Genomic DNA, 19,735 nt, shown 5'->3' with positions numbered 1-19,735 from the left:
GCACACCTTGTGCTTCTTGGCACTCCAGTGATGTTGCAGCTCTGAAATATGGCAAAACTGGTGGCCAATGGCATCTTGGCAGCTTCACGCTTGATTTTCCTCAGTTCATGGGCAGTTATTTTGCACCTTGTTTTTTCAACACGCTTCTTGTGACCCTGTTGACTATTTTGAATGAAACGCTTGATTGTTCGATGATCACACCTCAAAAGCTTGGCAATTTTAAGAGTGCTGCATCCCTCTTCAAGACATCTCACTATTTTTGACTTTTCAGAGTCCGTCAAATCTCTCTTCTGACCCATTTTGCCAAAAGAATGGAAGTTGCCTAATAATTATGCACACCTGATATAGGGTGTTGATGTCATTAGACCACACCCCTTCTCATTACAGAGATGCACATCACCTGATATGCTTAATTGGTAGTAGGCTATCAAGCCTGTACCGGTTGGAGTAGAACAACATGCATGAAGAGGATGATGTGATCAAAATACTCATTTGCCTAACAATTCTGCACACAGTCTAGATAGATAGATAGATAGATAGATAGATAGATAGATAGATAGATAGATAGATAGATAGATAGATAGATAGATAGATAGATAGATAGATAGATAGATAGATACCCTCCTCACCCTCCTGAGTGATGCTAAAGCCCCAATTATTGCTCCACGTGCAAAACACCTCTTTTATGATTTTTTAATTTCTAACAAAATTAAAATTAGCTTAGAGTTTTATTGAGGAATACTAAGTGATTTCTATTAACATGACCAGATTAGTCTGAAACACCTCAGAGACTATTAATGTCTGAAAAGTCGCTGTGTCAGGCAGAAGTCACTGAGCATGTTTAAAGACACACTGCTTTGTTGGTTTGATGAACTGAGAGAAATAAGCCATTGTAGCTGTGTTCAGTGTTGTAGTGAATAAATGTAACCCAATACGTTCATGTATTTCTGTTTTAACTATGATAGCAGAAACACAAACATGTTAGGCATTGGTTACTTGTGGTTGATATTAATGCTTGTGTTTTTCCAACATTGTCATTATTTTTTGTTGTTTGAGATCTCAGAAATCTTGGTGCTGCATGTGGAATTAGACAAGAATGAGTGCAGAATCCATTATTTTCCTTTCAGATATTTATGTGTTTATTTTGGAACTTTGTTTAAATCCAACTTGTAAAAAAAGTTTACTGCTTGCTTTAACAAAGGTCCCAAAATATTCAAATGATTATATAAATGTTTATACACAAACTATAATGTGCTGTGAATATATGTTACATGAATGAACCACAAACTAGTGTGTGAAGTGAAATCAGTAAATTAGCTGATATTCAAAGATTAATAAATCAAAGTATACAGAATTCTGTGCAAAAGTCTAAAGACACCCTCATTTCTTTATATATTGCCAGAAAAACATTAAATAAATGCAACAATTTATTAAAATGTGCAAACATAAATGAACCTGCAAAGACAACTTCAGAGTTTATTCACTTTAGTATTCAGTCTGTCAGTATTTGGTATGACCATGTTTATTTTACAACACCACCTAAACCTTGTCTTGTCTTGTCATTTTTAAGTAGCCTTCAGGAATATTTCTCTATGGCTGTTGAAAAGGACATTTCAAAGCTCTCCTTTGAATTTTGGCTGCCTTTTGTTCCATTTTCTGTCCAGATGATCCCACACTGCTTCATCACACCATGGGAGGTTGCCACTGGTTTTCAGTCCAGTTCTTGTGTATTTTGTCATATCTCAGCCTTTTCGCTCTGTTTCTTCTTCTAAAGAATGGCTTTTTGACAGCCACCCTTCCATGGAAACCGTTTATAATGAGGCAGTAGATCAACTGAATGTTCAGATGCATTTCTTAGGTCCTGTTTCAGGTCTTTGCTGGATTTTTTTATGCTCCTTGTGGACATCACTTTTACATAGTGTTCATCTGCGGTAGATAGTTTTTTAGTTTTGAAATTTATTTTGCCCTTCAATTGTCCAGTTTGAAAGACGCATTACGTAACTTTCCAACCTTCAAACTCCACTTTCTGGACTTCTTTGATGGCACAGTGACATCTGTTATGTGCATTTCTACCGTTATTGCTGCCCAGCTGTGTCCCGAGTCTGAGAAACAGCACAATGCTTTTCAGACAGGACGCTGCGCAACGTTGCAGCCGAGTTTCGCTTCATACGCTAGCAAACAGACATAAACACACTGGCCGTTTTGAATGTGTACCATGACTTATTCGGCAAAGAAATGCAAGAAGACATTATCAGAGAAAGAAAGGAAAGGAAAGAGAGAAAGTAACAGAATAAGAGGCTCCATTCACACTGCAGCTCAAAGTGACTCATATCAGATTTTTTAATGACAGTCTTAACAGCACCAATTCTTTTTTAAAATCTGACCCAGTTCACTTTTATATGTGGTCCTAGGTCGAAGCAACTTCAGTCTGAACCATCATGCTGCATTTCATCAGACTTTGATGTCACATAAGTCACAAAACAATTCTGCTGTTTCACCATATTTGCTGTTTTTGTCTTTTTGTTTTTTATTGTAAATGAAAGCGACAAGCAATTACAAAAAAATATGAATGAATTAAGAAAGTAATGCAATGAAGCGAGGGATGGGGGTGTGTTTACAATTACGGTGTAATACCATGTGGGTCGGGTCGCGTTTTATATCCTACATTGTCGCTGGGTCCAGATTTTACTGGAAGATATCCACGGGTTAAGTTTGGTAATCATCCTAACGGGTTTGAGCAGGTGTGGGTTGGAAAAATTGGACACATGCAGGACTTTGCACAGTTAAACATGGCTGCATTGTCTGTACATGCCTCTGTACAGAAGTACGAGCCACTGTTCCACAAAAGGCCATTGTTAACATTTGTGCTCTCCTTTTTCTCTTTCTTCTTTTATTCAGCAATAATTTTATCAGTTCAGAGTATGCAAGTATTTCCAAAACAGATATGAAGCATCCAGTACATCCATAAATACAACGTGTCACTTCAGGGCCACATAGTGTTCAGACTTCAGCGTGGTAAAGGCTGCACTGTAATGATAAAGTGAACAACCACGCAAAAAAAAGCAGATTTCATTAAAAAATTCTGCTTTGAGCTTTAACACCTGCAGTGTGAATGTAGCCAGAGCTCACAGTACAGGTAGGATGTTAGGGGCACCGCTCATTGCAGACAGCTGTGGCTCGTTCTGGATGCAAATGCCAGGCCCTGATGTCTGTTCGAAGTGGCTGGATTTGAAGCGCCCCGGTCTCCTCCTCGCTGATTGGCTCAACGCCCATCCAATCATGTTGCAGCTTGCCGGAATCCGGGAAATAAAAGACTGCTGCTGAGATCATTCGGGAGGGGGAGAAGCTGGGCAGCTCAGGCTGCTTCCCCTCAGTTTGGCAGAATTCTGGTGGCGTGGCCAGTCTGTGTGTTTACTGTGAATAAATGGTAGCCGTTTGTGTTGCAGACTACTTTGAGGTTCCAGCAGGGCTAAACCATGGCTGTTTGTGTTTTCCCCTTGTGGGAGTAATTTGTAGTCTCGTTTTGGTTGGGCTTTACCTTCGTAACACACAGCTTGTTTTTGGCTTCGCTTTGAGTTAGTTTGTGTTCTGCCTTTTGATTTATCCTTGGTGTTTAAACATTAGAAGACATTGGTGGGATGTGTTGGGCTAGTTTAGAGTATTTTGGTTTTCTCTTAGGTTACTGAAACTGCTGCACTTTTGGTATTTCGTTAGGTTCGCCGGTTTAAGTGCACCTTTTTGTTTATCTTAGTTTGGTTTACCTGGCAGATTTTGTGTATCGGTTTAATAATAACATTTTGACTTTTCTTTCAGCAGTACCACTAACCCCAACACTGGATTATGTTTGACACCTGGTTTTAATCTTTATTTACTCTCACCACAAAAAATCTGCTTGGTTTCACTTTTACACCTGTCCATAGCATTCCGTTTGTTACTCCCTCCCACAACCCTAGAGTGGGACGTAACATAGGATGCAAGATGGATGCTGAATTAGCCAACAATAGAGGGCAGTGGGACAATTGCAAAAGTTCTGTAGTGCACCTTTAAAGGTTTTCAGACACACTGCACACCATGCAAATATTTTGTTGCCTGTCAAACTATTTTATTTGGCAATTTTCATAGATGCAGCTAATGAAGCAGAAACTAGAAGCACTTAGAGAGCACAGACCTCTGTGAAGCCATTGTCATTTTTTTTTTTTTTTTTTTTTTTTTTGGCAAATGATTATGTCCATTATTTTTTAGTTAGAAGCTCTAATGGCAAACCTATCCCACAGCCTGATGTACCTTTTTGGTTATGGCAGACCAAGACTGCCTAAATTAAAATTATAAACAATATATAAAAAAAAGTCCCAATAAACAAACTGAGATGATACAAAAAAAATAAAAAAAAAATATTTTCTTCATTAAGAAAATTATAAAACATAACACAAATTTATATTTCTTTTTTAATTTTGAATTGTTTTAATTTAACTTTGTGTTAATATTTCTATTTATTTTCTTTTTCATGTCACTTTCAGTTTAATTTATTTATTTCTTTGGTTATTTATTTTTTTCCTTCTTCATTTCTTTTTAAAATTTTCTTAACCCCAAAAGATTTTTTTTCTGTATTTTAATTTCATATAACATTTTAATTATTTATTGACACTTCTTAAAATTTGTGGTCATATTTACGTCCTCATTATTTCCATCTTGTATTTTTTTTTTCTTCTTTTTATTCCTCAAAGTGTATTTATTTCTCTGTTTCCTTTTTAGCTTCTATATGCATTTCTGCCTCATTATGTAAATGAGGGGGGTGGGGGGTCGTTCAAGGTGTGTCTTGGTGGAAGATCCTCAACACTGAGCAGGTCACAGGCTGTTGGTGCAGGGAGGACTGTGCAGCCCAGCCTACCTGGTTCTGTCTTGTTCAGGTGTGGCTGGTTGAAGGTTTTAGGCCAGAACACCGGCAGAAATGGCTGACTGAGTGATGTAGAGCTGAAATAGATGGGACAAAACTGAGAAGATAAGAAGAGCTAAGAGATGCAGCCGGGAAAGGGTCATTGCATCCAGTCAGTCGGCCCTGTCCTGACGGCTGGTATTTGACAAATAGAGCTGTTTGATTAATTAAATAAAATAACCACCAAGTGGCTGAATTTATTTATTTTTCCTGTATATTTGTCATAACAAGTGAGGGAAACATGTATGATGACAGAATTAAAGAATATACTCTACAATCCAAGAGGAGCGAGTTTTTCTCCGGGAGCTACGGCTGCGGTAGAAAGGAAGAAGATAAAAGGTGGTTTAGGGAAGGTTATTAGAATTTTAGTTGCGACCTTCAGCAGATGTTAACGGAACATTTAGAAAAGTTTTCATCTCAACCATCCAGGAAACGTTCTCTGGCATCACAGACAACTTTACCAAAACCTTCAGCCTGTTAGTTGTGCATGTCTGCAGCTGGAGCAGCTTCTCGGCCACTACATCTACACCAAACAGTAAACAGTCATCAGTGATTATGGGATTTTTCAGCTAAAACATCAAAGTGCCAAAGATCTTGTTGAGTCTTCTCTTAAGAAAGCCATTTCTGCTGAGGTTCTACCTGCTTAAAACCTTAATTTCTTTCCCGAGGCCACACTGATCATTTTTACATAATTTATTGGCACATCAATTTGATGATTGAGCCATTTTTTATTCTTTATTTTTAGATTTGGCAATTTCACACCTCCATATGTGACAAATGAAATAGAATCGTCTGAAAGTAATCAGGTATAAGGACTTGACTGAAATCAAGAAAAAAACTGTTCAAGTCCCAGAAAAAGGAAAAAGACTTTTGCACAGTTCTGTATTTTCCATTCAGACACCTTCTTTGAAACTTCTGTGACTTTAATCCAGTAGATTTTTGGGGTGGACATGGTAAGAAATAGTGTCAGTATTTATAAGCTAACACATGTAAGGTATTATCATGTTTTCAAGGAATGAATTAAAATAAGACAAACAAACAAATAAATAGACAGTATAAAAATAAGGGCACTCACAGAGAGCACAGACCTCAGTGAAGCCATTTCTGCCAGTGATTGTGGTTGTTATTTTTTACTTATAAGCCCTAATGGGAAAATTATCCCTATCTCCCCACAGTAAAGAATCCTTTAAAAATATTCCTGGATCCAGGTGGGGATCCAGATCAGCCTCAAAATCTAATCACTTGTTTATTTAATTTCTGAGGTTTCCTGAAAACTTGATCAAAATTCGTTCATAAATTTCATGGTGGTTGATGACTTTTCTTTTTTATTATATTCAGACTTTTTAAACAGTTATATGAATAATATACAGAAACTGATTTTTCTGCTCTTCTGCAGAAAAAGTAATACTCAGTGGTTAGTACTTTATTAGAAGTTACTTATGTATGCCTTTTTTTCTTGAGTATAGTAGCACCTTTCAAATCCATCCTTAGTATTTAAGTGGGATTCAACCTGTGGTAATAACCAGTTCCATAACCCTCTATTTATTCATACTATTCATACTATTCTAATCCTTTCGCTTTTGTGCTGAAGATCACTACGCTGCTTTATTGTCCACCTTTTATTCAACTTGAACAGTCAGGCAGCACCCAAACCTAATATTTCCACTACAGATGCTTCACAGATCTTTGAAGTTTTTCTCCTGAAAGGATGCCTTTGGTCTGCATCACACATCTGCTGTTACTGATAGTGGAAATGGCCATGCAGGTCGTACGTCTGAGGTTTCTCTGCGTGTCACTTCAATTCCTTCAGTTTCTCCTGATGCAAAGAACTGCAACAATTACCTAAACATCCCGTACTTAATTTTTGGAGATCTCAGACATTTTCTTTATTAAACACAGTGTTCTTATGCTAAATTTGCATGCATGACCATTTCTTGGTATCTATGCTGGTCTTTAAAAGCTGCACAACTTGTTTTGCTTCAAGTGGAAAAAAATTAAGAAGAAAGAAACGACTCACCAGGCTGTGAGGTAGCCACAACCTTTTTCTTCTGCAGCTGCTCCCCTGAGAGCTCTTTATATTTTGACTTGGTGACACCACATGCCTGAGTAGCAAAAAGAACATTTAATCCTAGTGGATCAAATGCTTGCTTGTCTAAATATATCAGAAAAGTCAACGATTTCTATGTACTTGCTTTTTCACAACATAGTGTCTTTGGGACTCCACACAACAGATGTGAAAATGTTATTTTTGCTTGTGGTTCTCAGATATCTGGTGTACTAACATGTTTTTGGAGTTTTATGACCATTATTAGTTTGGTTATTTTAAGCCAAGTTAAATAAGCCAAGCTGAATTTAATTTTCTGCTCAAATTTCTACATATTGGACTATTATTTATTTTTTTTTTTAAAGGAAGCAGATCTAAAAGCAACTATATTTTTTAATAATCTTTTCCTGAATACTTACATTCTGATTTGATGAGCTTTAATTATCTAAAATTACAAATCTGATCTGTTTGTACTTGGTACTTTGCATGCTGTCTAAATAAGTCTTGCTTACCAACATCATCACAGCTCTGCTAACAAGAAATATTTTCCTTCAAATTTCGAGTCCCTCCTGCAATCCTTTTGTAACTTAGAGTTTGAGAAATACCACTTTGAGCAACATCAGTAACATTAATAATAAAAATACATTTACTCAACCTTATTTTCAAAAATCATACTGCGTATTAGTCCACATAGACCAACGCTGAATCCTTCACTATCATTTTTAAAAATTCCTAACAGTGTGAGTGTGCTGTGCTTCACATTGACTGTGTATCTCTGTTTTTTTGTTCATTTTTCTCTGTGCCTGCCCCTCTCTGTTCATCAATCCATCTTTTGTCTCCACAAACACTGCATGTCCTCAGCCGCAGGAGCTGACAGATATTTTGGAGATCAGTAACATGGTTTTCACCAGCCTCTTCAGTCTTGAGATGCTGCTGAAGCTCCTGGCTCTTGGGCTCTTTGGCTACATAAAGAACCCTTACAACGGCTTTGACAGCGTCATTGTCATAATCAGGTGAGAAAAATGTATGCCCATATGTTCACCCCAAACTGGAAATTCCATCATTAAATCCTCCTCTTGTCAGTGGGAAATCCTTTTGATCCTTGTTACACAGCTCGGCGGCTGCTGTCACAGTAATGCTGACTGAGAAAACACATCCAAATGGTTGCACTTGTAGTCCAGAAGGCCTGTGCTCATTCCATTATGTAGCACAACAAGCTAAATTATATATCTGTGTTTGAAGGCCTTGCTTGTTTATTTTGCAGATTCATGTTTCTAGCCCTTAATTGGGTGTTGGGTTGTAAACAAAGTTGCCCAGTTAGGTTTTTGTTGTTATAACATGTATCAAAACCAAGAGAGTTGTCTTTTATTTTTTGTTGGTGATGCTGAAGGCAACTGAAAGGATATTACAGCTTTAGTAGATAATGATTTGTGGATTGCTTAAGGATGTATTGTCTTTATAGTTTGCATGTCATGTGTGTTTCAGTATATGGGAGATTGTGGGTGAGGCTGACGGAGGCTTGTCGGTGCTGCGTACCTTCCGTCTGCTGAGAGTTTTGAAGCTGGTCCGGTTCCTTCCTGCCTTGAGGAGGCAGCTGGTGGTACTGATGAAGACTATGGATAATGTGGCCACATTCTGCATGCTGTTGATGCTCTTCATATTTATATTCAGGTACATTCTGTTTTTTGTGAAAGTTCAGGCTTAGATACACAAGTCAAAATGTTTTCTCAGTTTTGTTTTTCAGATTTATTACCTTTCACACAAACATGTGGGTGTGTGTATTGCAGTATTTTGGGGATGCATCTGTTTGGATGTAAATTCGGTTTGCGACAGGACAGCGGAGCCACTTTACCTGACAGAAAGAACTTTGACTCTCTGCTGTGGGCAACCGTCACTGTCTTTCAGGTTGGTAAAACCACTCTCACACACATTCACAGCAACTGTATTTGATTTAGAGGAATTTTTCAGATTGATGAATTTTACAGTGCATATGGAAAGTTTTAGACTGGTTTTATGATTATTATTTTATTATCAGTTTATAGACAATATTCAATACTGAGAAAGCTAGAAAAAAGCTGGCTTTTGGGGATAATTTATTAAAAATTGAAGACAGAAATATCCCATTTGCTACACAGACCCTTTGTTGTAACACTTATACACACATGTGAAAAAAGAAACCACCCTTTCTTTTATTTGTAAAGTTTTATGCATAATTACATGCATGCGATAATTTATTTAACTAAAACTAAGCCAAGATGCAGAAGCAGTTTGTGGGTGACTAAATATACCCCATGTGTTAATTATTTTTAGAACCACCTTTGGCAATGAAATAAAATAATTGTTTTCTGAATGCTGTCAGTACCTCGCTTCATTATGGAGGAATTTTGGTCCACTCTGCTTTGCTATCTTGCTTTGGTTGATTGAGGTTTTCACTTTCACTCAAAACCTGGTCTAGTGCATCATGTTAAAGACCATCTCCACTGTGGTCTTGTCACTCTAAAAAGAATCGTTCCAGAAGTCTTACGGCTGGTACAGATGCAACTTTTCAAACCTAAGCTGTTCTACCATGTTCCTTTCTGCTGACAACCCTTCCAAATGTACTTATTCAGTCTTTTTTAATTGTATTGTCATGAACCTTAACATTTAACTGAGGCCTGTAGAGTCTGAAAAGTAGCTCTTCTATTTTTTACCACTTGTCAGCTTGCTGGGACATCCATTCCTGGGCAACTTGCTCTCTGGATTGAATGTTTTTTATAAATGTTTTCTATCTTTAAAATAGTCTTTCTTACTGTTGAGTAATGGACTCCAGATTGTTTTGAAAATGACATCATAGCTTTTCCCAGAATGATGGACAGCAAAAACTGCTTTTGTAAGACCATTGCTGATGTCTTTCCTCCTTGGCAAAGTGTTAACACACAACTGAATGCTCCAGACCAATAAATTGCCAAAAATTTCTGCTTTTATAGAGATGCTCAGTGTATTTGATGAGCAGCACCTGTTTTTTCTTTGACAAATTAGACAACTAAATTTGGCAAATGATTTTGTTAATCTGTAAACTAAATCATGAGTCTGGGAGAATTATCTATAAATCTGAGAATTGTATCAAAGCACAGATGTGTGAGTAGTGACATGAAAATGATGCAGCATTTAACTCAAACACACTAATTATTTTAACCATTTAATGAGAAAAAAAACAATAGAAAATGTTTCTTTTAATTTGTTTTCATTTCCTTAAGAAAGAATCCATGTTTTCATGGTTGAGATACAGCTTTATGGTACATATATCTAAATTTAACAAAATAATGACACAACACATATTTACTTTCAGAATTAGATGCCTCAGTGGTAAATATGACTGAGGCACAGAGTTTTGAAAAATGAAAATTGTTCTCTACTAAAACTATAAATCCAGACATTAAAGAGAGTAAATGGAAGACGTTTTGGCATCACATGCAGATTTTTTTTAGATCTGACTGCCAAACTAAGTAATCAGGGAGGAAATGCATTGGTCAAACTGATGACCTGCATAAATAAAACCCAGTTTCTTTTTCAGAGGTGAGAAATCCTAACAAAATGACAACAATCAATTAGATACTGTATCAGTCCAGCCTTCATGGTAGACTGGCCAGACAGAAGCTTCACTAAATGTCACATATCAGCTTGCTGTGACTTTGCTAATGATGGCAGCATCATTCTGTTTTTGTGTGCAATTTTGGGTAAAAGAAAAAAAAAAAACTTTTCCAGAGTGTTTGGCATCTTAGACCAGTTAAAGGTTTAACATATCTAAAAGATGGTTGATGTGAAAGACAGGAGACTTCAAGAAAGGCTTTCAAAATAACTTTATGAAAGTTGTTGAGCGATCCAGTCTGGACTTAAACCTACTAACATATTCTAAGAAACCTAAATATAGCTGCACACTGACTGGTCCCATCCAGCCTTTTTTAGATTGAACATATCTGTTAAATAAAACAGGACAAACATTTAAAGAAAAGGTATGTCAAGTCTGTAGGATAATTTCCAACAAGGCAGGTGATTTAATCCAGTGGAAAGTGGGAGATTAAACAATAAAAAAAGGGTCTGAACACTTGGGTAAATGTTTGCGGTTGATGAGAAAAATATTTTGAAATGAGTTTGAAACAATAATGCGGGAAACTGGAAAAACATTCTGTGTGCGCTGCATTTTAAGACCATTTTGAAATGAAAAGGAAAGAAATTCAAGCAGCAGCTGCTGATTATCTTCTCTATTATTTCATTTGCTCCAATTTTGAAGCAGTCACGCTCAATTTTTCAACAAAATATGAAAACTCTCCCAGTGGGCAGGTAAGATTTGCTTCCAAAGCAGTGGGGGAGGAAGAGTAGTGGAACATACACCAGCTCATTTTAACACTGATGAGCGTCATAGTTGCTCAAATGATTGCAGTATATTAAAATAATGTGCATGTGTTATTATGTTTGCACGCCCCCTACTTGCAAATTAGCTAGCATTTCAGGACCTTTAGTGTTCAACGGTGTATTTTTCTTTCTCTCAGAGTTTGTCTACTAAGACCTCTCTCCACATCTCTCAATTTTAGATCCTCACCCAGGAGGACTGGAATGCAGTGCTCTATAATGGGATGGCCTCAACGTCACCCCTGGCTGCTCTCTATTTTGTGGCCCTCATGACCTTTGGAAACTACGTCCTGTTCAACTTGCTTGTAGCCATTTTGGTTGAGGGTTTTCAAGCTGAAGTAAGGGCAAAGATGCAGTTTTATCAGAAATACTTAGAGAACACGGCAGAGCGAACAAGACTAATTTTGCTTTGTTGCACTGATGATACCAAAGCTGCCTACTAGAGTATAATCTCCACCATCCTGCCTGTGGTTTCTCCTCTCCCTCTCTATATCATAACTTTCTCCTGTATTCCTCTTTTCCTCTATCTATCTTTCTTGCTGACACACACATGCACACACTCGGTCGTAATACTCTCCAGGGTAGGGAAGTGTTTGATATCGCCTGCCATTCACAGCTGGTGAGCTTTTGTTGTTTAGTTTTCATCTTTTATCTTCAGCATCAGAGAACACTTGCTCTCTATCGCACACACACACATAGATACCCTTTGCCAAAGCCGTCTGCCTCAATCTTTCTGGCGTGAATTTTAATTAAATTCAGTAAAGCTTTATTGGCGTGACTACAGGAGATCGCTGCCAAAGCAATGCACATAACTCAACTAGAGAACACTGGAGATTCCCTCCGCCCGTCTGTCTCCTGCTCTTTGTTTCTTAATCATATCCTCTCCACTTGCTGATGTTTTTCACCTTTCCACTGGTCAAATACTATGTGGAAAACACAGTCATACAGCTGTCAAAGTGATGATGATGATAAAGTGTGATGATGCCTGGAGCTCTGTGTGATTGTGTGTCTGTGTATTTCAGGGGGATGCCAACAAATCTGAAGCTGATGACGAGGGACAATCCCTCCTTTACCAGGATGAGGAGAAGCTGAGAGAGCTATATGCTGCAGGTACCAGTTGGATCATTCGTCTTTGGTTTTTGTTATACAAACTTTTGTATATGCAGTGATTTCTGCACAAATATTACCTGTCTATCATTAAAATCAGTCCAAGCCTTCAGACCACTTTCCCAGATTAACTTTGATTTTGGAGTGTGTTGTGTTATACAAGATGCTGTTGCACAAAGTGAATTGTTCTCTTAAAACATAACAACATCTGATAAGAAATTGTGAAACCTCTTCAGTATATTGATCAACAGAAAAAATCAGTTTTACAAGTAATTATTTATTTATTTATTTATTTTTGGATTAGGGCCTTTATTCTTTCATTGTGTAATTGTGTAAAAGTAATCACCCCACTGGGTGGTTTCCTATTTTTATACATTATAAGCAGTAATATAATTTAAATATTTTATGCATTTCTTTAAGTTCAAATTTGTGAAGTGAAATAAAACATTTTTTATTATATTGTATTTATTTTAATATATTTTATTGGTTGTAATGTCAGTAGCTGGTTGTAATGCAGAAAATTATGAATAAATAGGAAAACGTCCGTTACTTCTGCCAGCTACCGTACACAAGTCATCATTTCAGCATTTGTAGATATAAAATCTAATTTCTCCAAATAATTCTCTCTTTCTATCAGACATGAATGCTTACATTACCTGAAATGTAGCCAGTTTTAATCATAATTAGGAGGTACTTACATGCAATCGTAAAAATAACAGGACCACTGCTAAAACATGCAAAGATGGCCATATGGAAAAGATGCTTACGTCAGGCTACAGCAACTTGGATCTTCACCAGGTTAACTGGTTTGACCTGAGCAACTGTGAGGTCTTTTCTTAATTTTTTTTCCATTTTTATATGTTTATCCTGTAATGTTTAGGTCCTACAAGAAGGTCTTCAGTGGTATCTGCAGCCCTGATATACCCCTGAGAGCCAAAACTGCAAAAGTGCTGCAGACTTTACATTAGCTATATCAATATAGATAAGCAATAAAACCAGAGAAATAATTAAAAAACCAATTGTTCTGTGTGTGCAGAACTCAAGATCCAGGCAATGATGCTCAGCCCCAATGGTCTCCTGAACCCAAAGGCCTCCATGCCTCCCCCTCCTCCTCCACCGCTGCCAGTCATCACACACACTGCAGCCACACCCACCATAAACTCCAGCCAGTCACGCCGAGCAAGTGGTGCTTCCACGGACATCAACAGCCTTGAGCAGAGGTCGCCGGTGAGCTTTGGGCACCTCTTGCATTTACATGTATTGCTTGCACATTAACTGACAAGAATAAAGTTGATTTACAGAGGGAATCAAATTGGAGAAATGATAATGAACAGGAAATAAATCCAGGCTGAGCTAAGCTTCAGGACTGATTTGAAAGATCAAAGTCTGTATTCTGTAGAGGAGATACGGTAGTAAGAACCAACTACAACATCCCAATCTGTAAAACCTCTAGTAAAGCAAGTCTTGAAGAGTTTTAGTATTTTCCTACAACAAAGTACTTTTTTATTCTCAAAATCCTACTAATTACATAATTGCATTTCAGTCCTAATAAAACATTTGCAAAGCCACATATTTTGAACTTAACATTGTTTATGCTAAGTGGCATTCCCTTTTTGATGGGCCTTTTGCACATTTCTACCACCAACTATTGATCCATTGAGTCACATAGTCCTTTGTGTATTGATGACCATGTCTAACATCTGAGGCAAATGCCAGTTTTATTTGAGGCTGCTTTGGGCAATTTGATGCAAACACTTTGCAGATGAGATGTTTCCTGCTGAGGGAAGATGCTTGTTTCCTGTTTTTAGATGGGAGCTAGTAGTCCCTACTGTCCACACTTTTTTGATATGATTGGAGCCTTTTGAAAAATAGCAAATCATTTACATTCTAATCAGGCAGCATTCTGGTCTTTTCTTCAGGTTTCAGGTCAGTATGTCTAGTAAATTAGCACAGGTCAAGTCAATTAATTATTTAGAAAGGCCTGTTTTGAAAGATGAGAAGTGCAAAAAAGTTGGTCCATAATATTACTTATGTAAAAGACCAAGTCTGGCATGTCTGACCTCTAAGGTCAGACCCCAAGTCTCAGTGAGATTACCAGTATAAATAAAGGTTAAATAAATAAATGGCTGAAGGTTTAAATGTGCAAAGTTTAAACAATGTCCTTTCATTCTGTTTCCATTTTATACATTTATTTAATTTTTATAAATGTAAAAGAAACATTACTTATAAAAGGTGCAAGAAAACTATTTTTCATTGTAAGGGTGGAATGATATTTTTTAGAAACATAAAATTAAAATCTACATATATTTTCCCAACTTTGTTTGCTTAAGATGGTTGGATTAAGCATTTTAACAGTAACAGTACCTCTGCTGGGGCTGCTTAATAAGGAATTATCAAATTATATTTAGACAGAATGCTAATACATGACTTAATTAATATTCACAATGAAAAATATCACCATGTTGATAATAATATTATAAAACACTACATACTTAACATGTAGCCTACAGTCAGCTGTGTAAGCCCGTCATATCTGTTTGCGTCTTGGCTACTTTGTGCTCTCATACATTGCATTTTAATGCAACTGAAATACTATTAACATATTCTATTAGCATACATTTTATGTTAACTGTGAGCAGCAGTCACTTATTTAAAAAAAACATGGCATCAGCTAACTTCAGCCCTTTTTATACTACTAAAAAAACATCCCATTTGCACCTGCTAACTTGTGTTTTTTAAGTGCATTGTGCATTCAGTGCCACATCAAATGACTCTGCAGAAGTTGCTGGGGTTTTATTGGCTCCACAATATTTCAAGTAGCCAAAAACTAAACATGGTAGCTTAAATCTGCGAAGCAAGAAATCTTAACTGTTCAGCTAGAAATCCAACGACGTGTTGCTGTCTTCGCAGTCTATGTGGGAAAGTGCGCCAGAGAGCCGTCGCTCCAGCTGGACCAGTATCGGCCGAGCTTCCAGCCTCCACAGGAGGAGCCAGTCAGGAGAGATGGAGTCCCTGCTATCCGAAATGCACACGTGCTCCAACTTCAGCAGCAGGGAGCAGTCTCTGGACCAGTCTGATTACCTGCAAGTGCCCATTCTCCTCTCACCTGACTGCAACGGCACCACATTTCCCTTACCAGACCACAGCTATGATGAAGTGCCCCTAACATCATATCATCAAGACGAGGAAGAGACTGAGGAGGTGAATACTGATGCTAGTGCAATTTTACAGGATCGCTTTTTGTAAACTAAATAGCATTTTGATGCTGTCCTGCCTGATATTTTTAGGTATATCACATGAAGACAAAATCAAGGTTAGGCATGTGCAACAGTGCAAAAGCTGTTTCTAATTATCTGGAAAAGACATGCGTTCCAACCTGGGCGACCTCCGTCACTGACATGATTTTGAAACTGTTTAATTAGCTGAATTTAAATTGTGAGCAACATAGAGAGAACACTGGAACATTACCCTGAGTTGTGTTGACATTTTGTGCAGAACATCTTCAGGTGATCTCAACCTAAATTTGAACAATTAAAATCTCATTCTGAGCATTAACATTGCATGATTATGGTCAATGATGAACTGCATTATGAAAGATTTAACAGCATACAAAAAAACCATGTAAGTGTTCTCTCTCGCTCTCATTTTTCTTTTTTTTAATTTGTTTTGGAAATGTGTGTGTGTTTCTTACAGAGTTTATGTAAGAAGCTGAAAAAGATGCTGGAACCATATGAGCCTCAGTGGTGCCTGGAGCATGAAGAGTGGTCTCTTTATCTGTTTGGTCCACAGAACCAGTAAATACACACAATCCAGACACATATACACAGACACATGGGTAGTTCCTGATATTCTCCTGGGTGGTTTAGGTGGCTTAAATCAAAGCATGTGTGAAGGTTTACAGTTATGATGTGAAGCTCAGCACTGAACTTCTCACTGTCATCATTTAAAGCTGAAACTCAGACTTTGTGTGGATAAATGCAGTGAAAGAAGTAATGCAAGTGACTGAGATGTAACTGCTGATGCTTTTTTCTTCTTATCATGTTTGTCCTCAGGTTCAGGTTGTGGTGTCAGAGGGTGATTGGCCACAAGATGTTCGATCACACTGTCCTCCTTTTCATTTTTCTGAACTGCATCACCATCGCACTGGAGAGACCTGATATACATCCCAAGAGCATGGTAGCTCACACTTACAAACACATACATTCATGTTCCTACGTTGCACTTGAAAGGACTCTGAATGACATAATACTGCACTAACAACATGACCTCAACCTTTAATACTTAAATATTTAGAAACTAATTATTTTACAAACACAAAGAAATATTTACCATCTCAGGATACTTTTCATCTAAAAAGAGCTCCTGGTACTTGCTCAGGTGTCTGCTGATTGCTCAGACATGATTGGTTGCTTTTTTTTCTTTGGTTATGTTAGAACAAGTTTGATTTGTTTTGTTTCAAATTGAGACAAAAGACACAGAAATACCTAAAGCTGCATTTAGACAAAGTACCAAATACTTTTTTCAAAGACCTTGATTTGAAAATTAGTCTGCACACATATTTCTTTTCTTCCACACTAAAAGTTTGTTTGAGGAGTTTAAGCTGAAGTAACACAAATCTGCAGTGTGGCACCTTCATACAGGGCTATGCTGAGGTTCCAGTGGTTTTTGTGCTCCTGGCATACAGCAAACACTGTAAAGCAATGAATACATGTAAAAAAAAAGCTAGATTAATTGAACTCTGGATAAGTTAAAATGCTACATATTACCTCCCCACATTTTTTGTTGTTTTTTTGGGGGGGCAGGGACTACAACCTTCAATAGTCTTTAGTTACTGGTGAAGGTTCCTAATGTTAAAATTACACTGTAAGGGGCAACTGTGCTGAGAACAGGTTGAATTCTCTAAATGCAAATGACAGGAGCTCCAGTGCTTCCTTTCAAATGTCCTTTAGTCTAGAAAATACTTCACCATTCTTTACGAACAGAGAAGAGATAATGCCTGCAGTGCTTTGTGACAGCAGCATTTAAATGAGGTTCAGTTATTTCCACAGATTCACACAGTATTAATTGGGATTCATGCAAATAAACATGAGGACAGGAGGGTGAGCATCATTATAAATATAAAAACCCATGCATTTTGTTTTGTGCCACCCCCCTTCATTTTTTTTAATTACCAGCCTCGATAATGAGGTAATATCTCGACTGGATTGTCTTTATTAATATCCCCTGCATGTCACAGCACAGTAAGAGCGCGTGGATATTAAATTCACCTTTTGAATTCGATTTTTGGAACATTTTGACCATGATAAACTTATATTGCAGTTTAATGTAAGTGTGGTCTGCTGCAGTTGTTTCTCTCTTAATTGTCATGAATTCCTCCTCATCTTATCTTGACCTTGTTATGTTTGTCAGTGAGATAAAGGTAATGTGTAGTGGGGAAATACATAGGGAGGCATTCTTTTTCACTATTCATCTGCACCGTTTGATTGAGGCATGTCAAAGTGGTCACTGGGTAAGCATGCAATTTTGTTTCATGGTGAAGTGAATGAAGCCAGGAGTCCAAATCAGGTATTTTAAAGCTGTTAAAGTGCAGTGCTGTCTGAGAATAACCTCCTTTGGTGTGGACTTTACAAAGCCTTTCAGGCAAAAAAGCTATCTAACACACTGAAAGTAATGGAAAAGGCTGAAAAGGTGTATGTTCACTTAAAAGAGTTCTTTGAAGTTGAGAGTTGGTCTTGATAGATAATAATAAAATAGATGTCACACCTATGCAGGTAGTAGGTTTTATACTTTAAGCTGATGTAAGAGGAAGCCACCATCAAAACTCACGTTGCTTGCATCTGTTTTTTTTTTTTTTTTTTTTACATTTTTTATTATTGTCACTACAAATGCTGTTTTTTCTTTTTTTTAGTTTATTATGTAACATGTTACAGTCAAGAATCAAAGCTAAAACTACTGAGACACATAACCTTTAAAACAACAAATGTGTTTCTCTCTTTGTGTTGTCCATGCTCTTACTTGTTTGCATGTGTGTGTGTGTGTGTGTGACAGGAACGAGTGTTTCTCAGTGTGTCCAATTACATCTTCACTGTTATCTTCGTGGGCGAGATGATGATCAAGGTAACCATAACAATACTCTATTTCTCAATGAGCACTTCCCATAGAAGTCATTTGTTTAATTTTACTCATAAAAAGGCAATTTCCTTCCTGGTCGGGGATCAGAAAAGCTCTTGGTCTCAATTTACACCTCATACTATTTTATTACTTAAGTCCTTTTACTGGATTTGTGTGTGTTGGGGGGGATAAGGTGGTGGCGATGGGCCTGTACTTTGGAAACGGTGTGTACCTGCAGAGCAGCTGGAATGTTTTAGACGGCTTGCTGGTGTTTGTGTCACTGGTGGACATCCTGGTCTCCATGGCATCAGCAGGTGGTAATCGAATCTTTGGCATCTTGAGGGTCCTTCGTCTGCTTCGCACACTGCGTCCGCTCAGGTAGGAGGGCAGGAAAATTTCTCCACTACTTGGGTTTATACCATTGATATTCTGGAGTACCTGCTCATCTTGATTGTATGGGTGTTATTATGTGTGTTGCAGGGTGATAAGTCGGGCCCCAGGTCTGAAATTGGTGGTTGAGACCCTGATCACATCTCTCAGACCAATTGGGAATATTGTGCTCATCTGCTGTGCTTTTTTCATTGTTTTTGGGATACTGGGAGTGCAGGTAAATATTTATAGTAGTCATTATTTTCTGTTTATCCTGTGACATTTAAAGATAACTCTCGTCTTTTGACTTTTTTTCTGAATTTCATCAAAAACTACACAGTTAACTCATTTCTAACCATTAGCCAAAGCATGTTGTGTTTTTTGTTTAAAGACACTGACTGCAGTGATTTCACATAAATGGTGCACGGCTCAGAAAAGCTCCAGGTAATAAAAAGCGAAAAGAATAATCGGGAGGAAGTGCAAATGAGATGCTGATTATGCAACATAGTTTCTGGAAGTACTTAAAAAAAACAATGGTTCAATACAGGAATTGTGCTGAGAGGGTATTCTTTAAAACATTTATTCTCAATTTTTTATGTAGTTAATTTAATTAACTCAATTATTTATCATTTATTTAAATTAATCAAAGACAATTTAGTTCTGACTATTTTAATATTTTTTAAAAATTGTAGACGTGAAAAATAGAAATGCAGATGGCCATTGAGTAAATCAGTTGAAATCTACAAAGGTTAATTTAAAGAACTGAAAGAGAGATCAGATCT

At 37.3% G+C, this 19,735-nt stretch overlaps 1 protein-coding gene across 1 annotated transcript in view; it reads left to right on the top strand.

Annotated features, from left to right (window-relative positions):
* Positions 1–19,735, top strand: part of LOC121638008 (voltage-dependent T-type calcium channel subunit alpha-1H-like) — a 66,023-nt gene that overhangs the window by 31,763 nt on the left and 14,525 nt on the right. The window contains 12 exon segments of the mRNA XM_041982426.1: positions 7,839–7,990; positions 8,463–8,648; positions 8,765–8,882; positions 11,549–11,704; positions 12,389–12,476; positions 13,510–13,700; positions 15,384–15,674; positions 16,167–16,267; positions 16,526–16,649; positions 18,522–18,590; positions 18,778–18,962; positions 19,065–19,191. Of these exon segments, the coding sequence (XP_041838360.1) occupies positions 7,839–7,990; positions 8,463–8,648; positions 8,765–8,882; positions 11,549–11,704; positions 12,389–12,476; positions 13,510–13,700; positions 15,384–15,674; positions 16,167–16,267; positions 16,526–16,649; positions 18,522–18,590; positions 18,778–18,962; positions 19,065–19,191 (1,788 nt within the window).

The sequence above is a fragment of the Melanotaenia boesemani genome, chromosome 4 (assembly GCF_017639745.1).
Source record: "Melanotaenia boesemani isolate fMelBoe1 chromosome 4, fMelBoe1.pri, whole genome shotgun sequence".
NCBI classification, from domain to species: domain Eukaryota; kingdom Metazoa; phylum Chordata; class Actinopteri; order Atheriniformes; family Melanotaeniidae; genus Melanotaenia; species Melanotaenia boesemani.
This window is presented reverse-complemented; position numbering and strand designations above follow the sequence as displayed.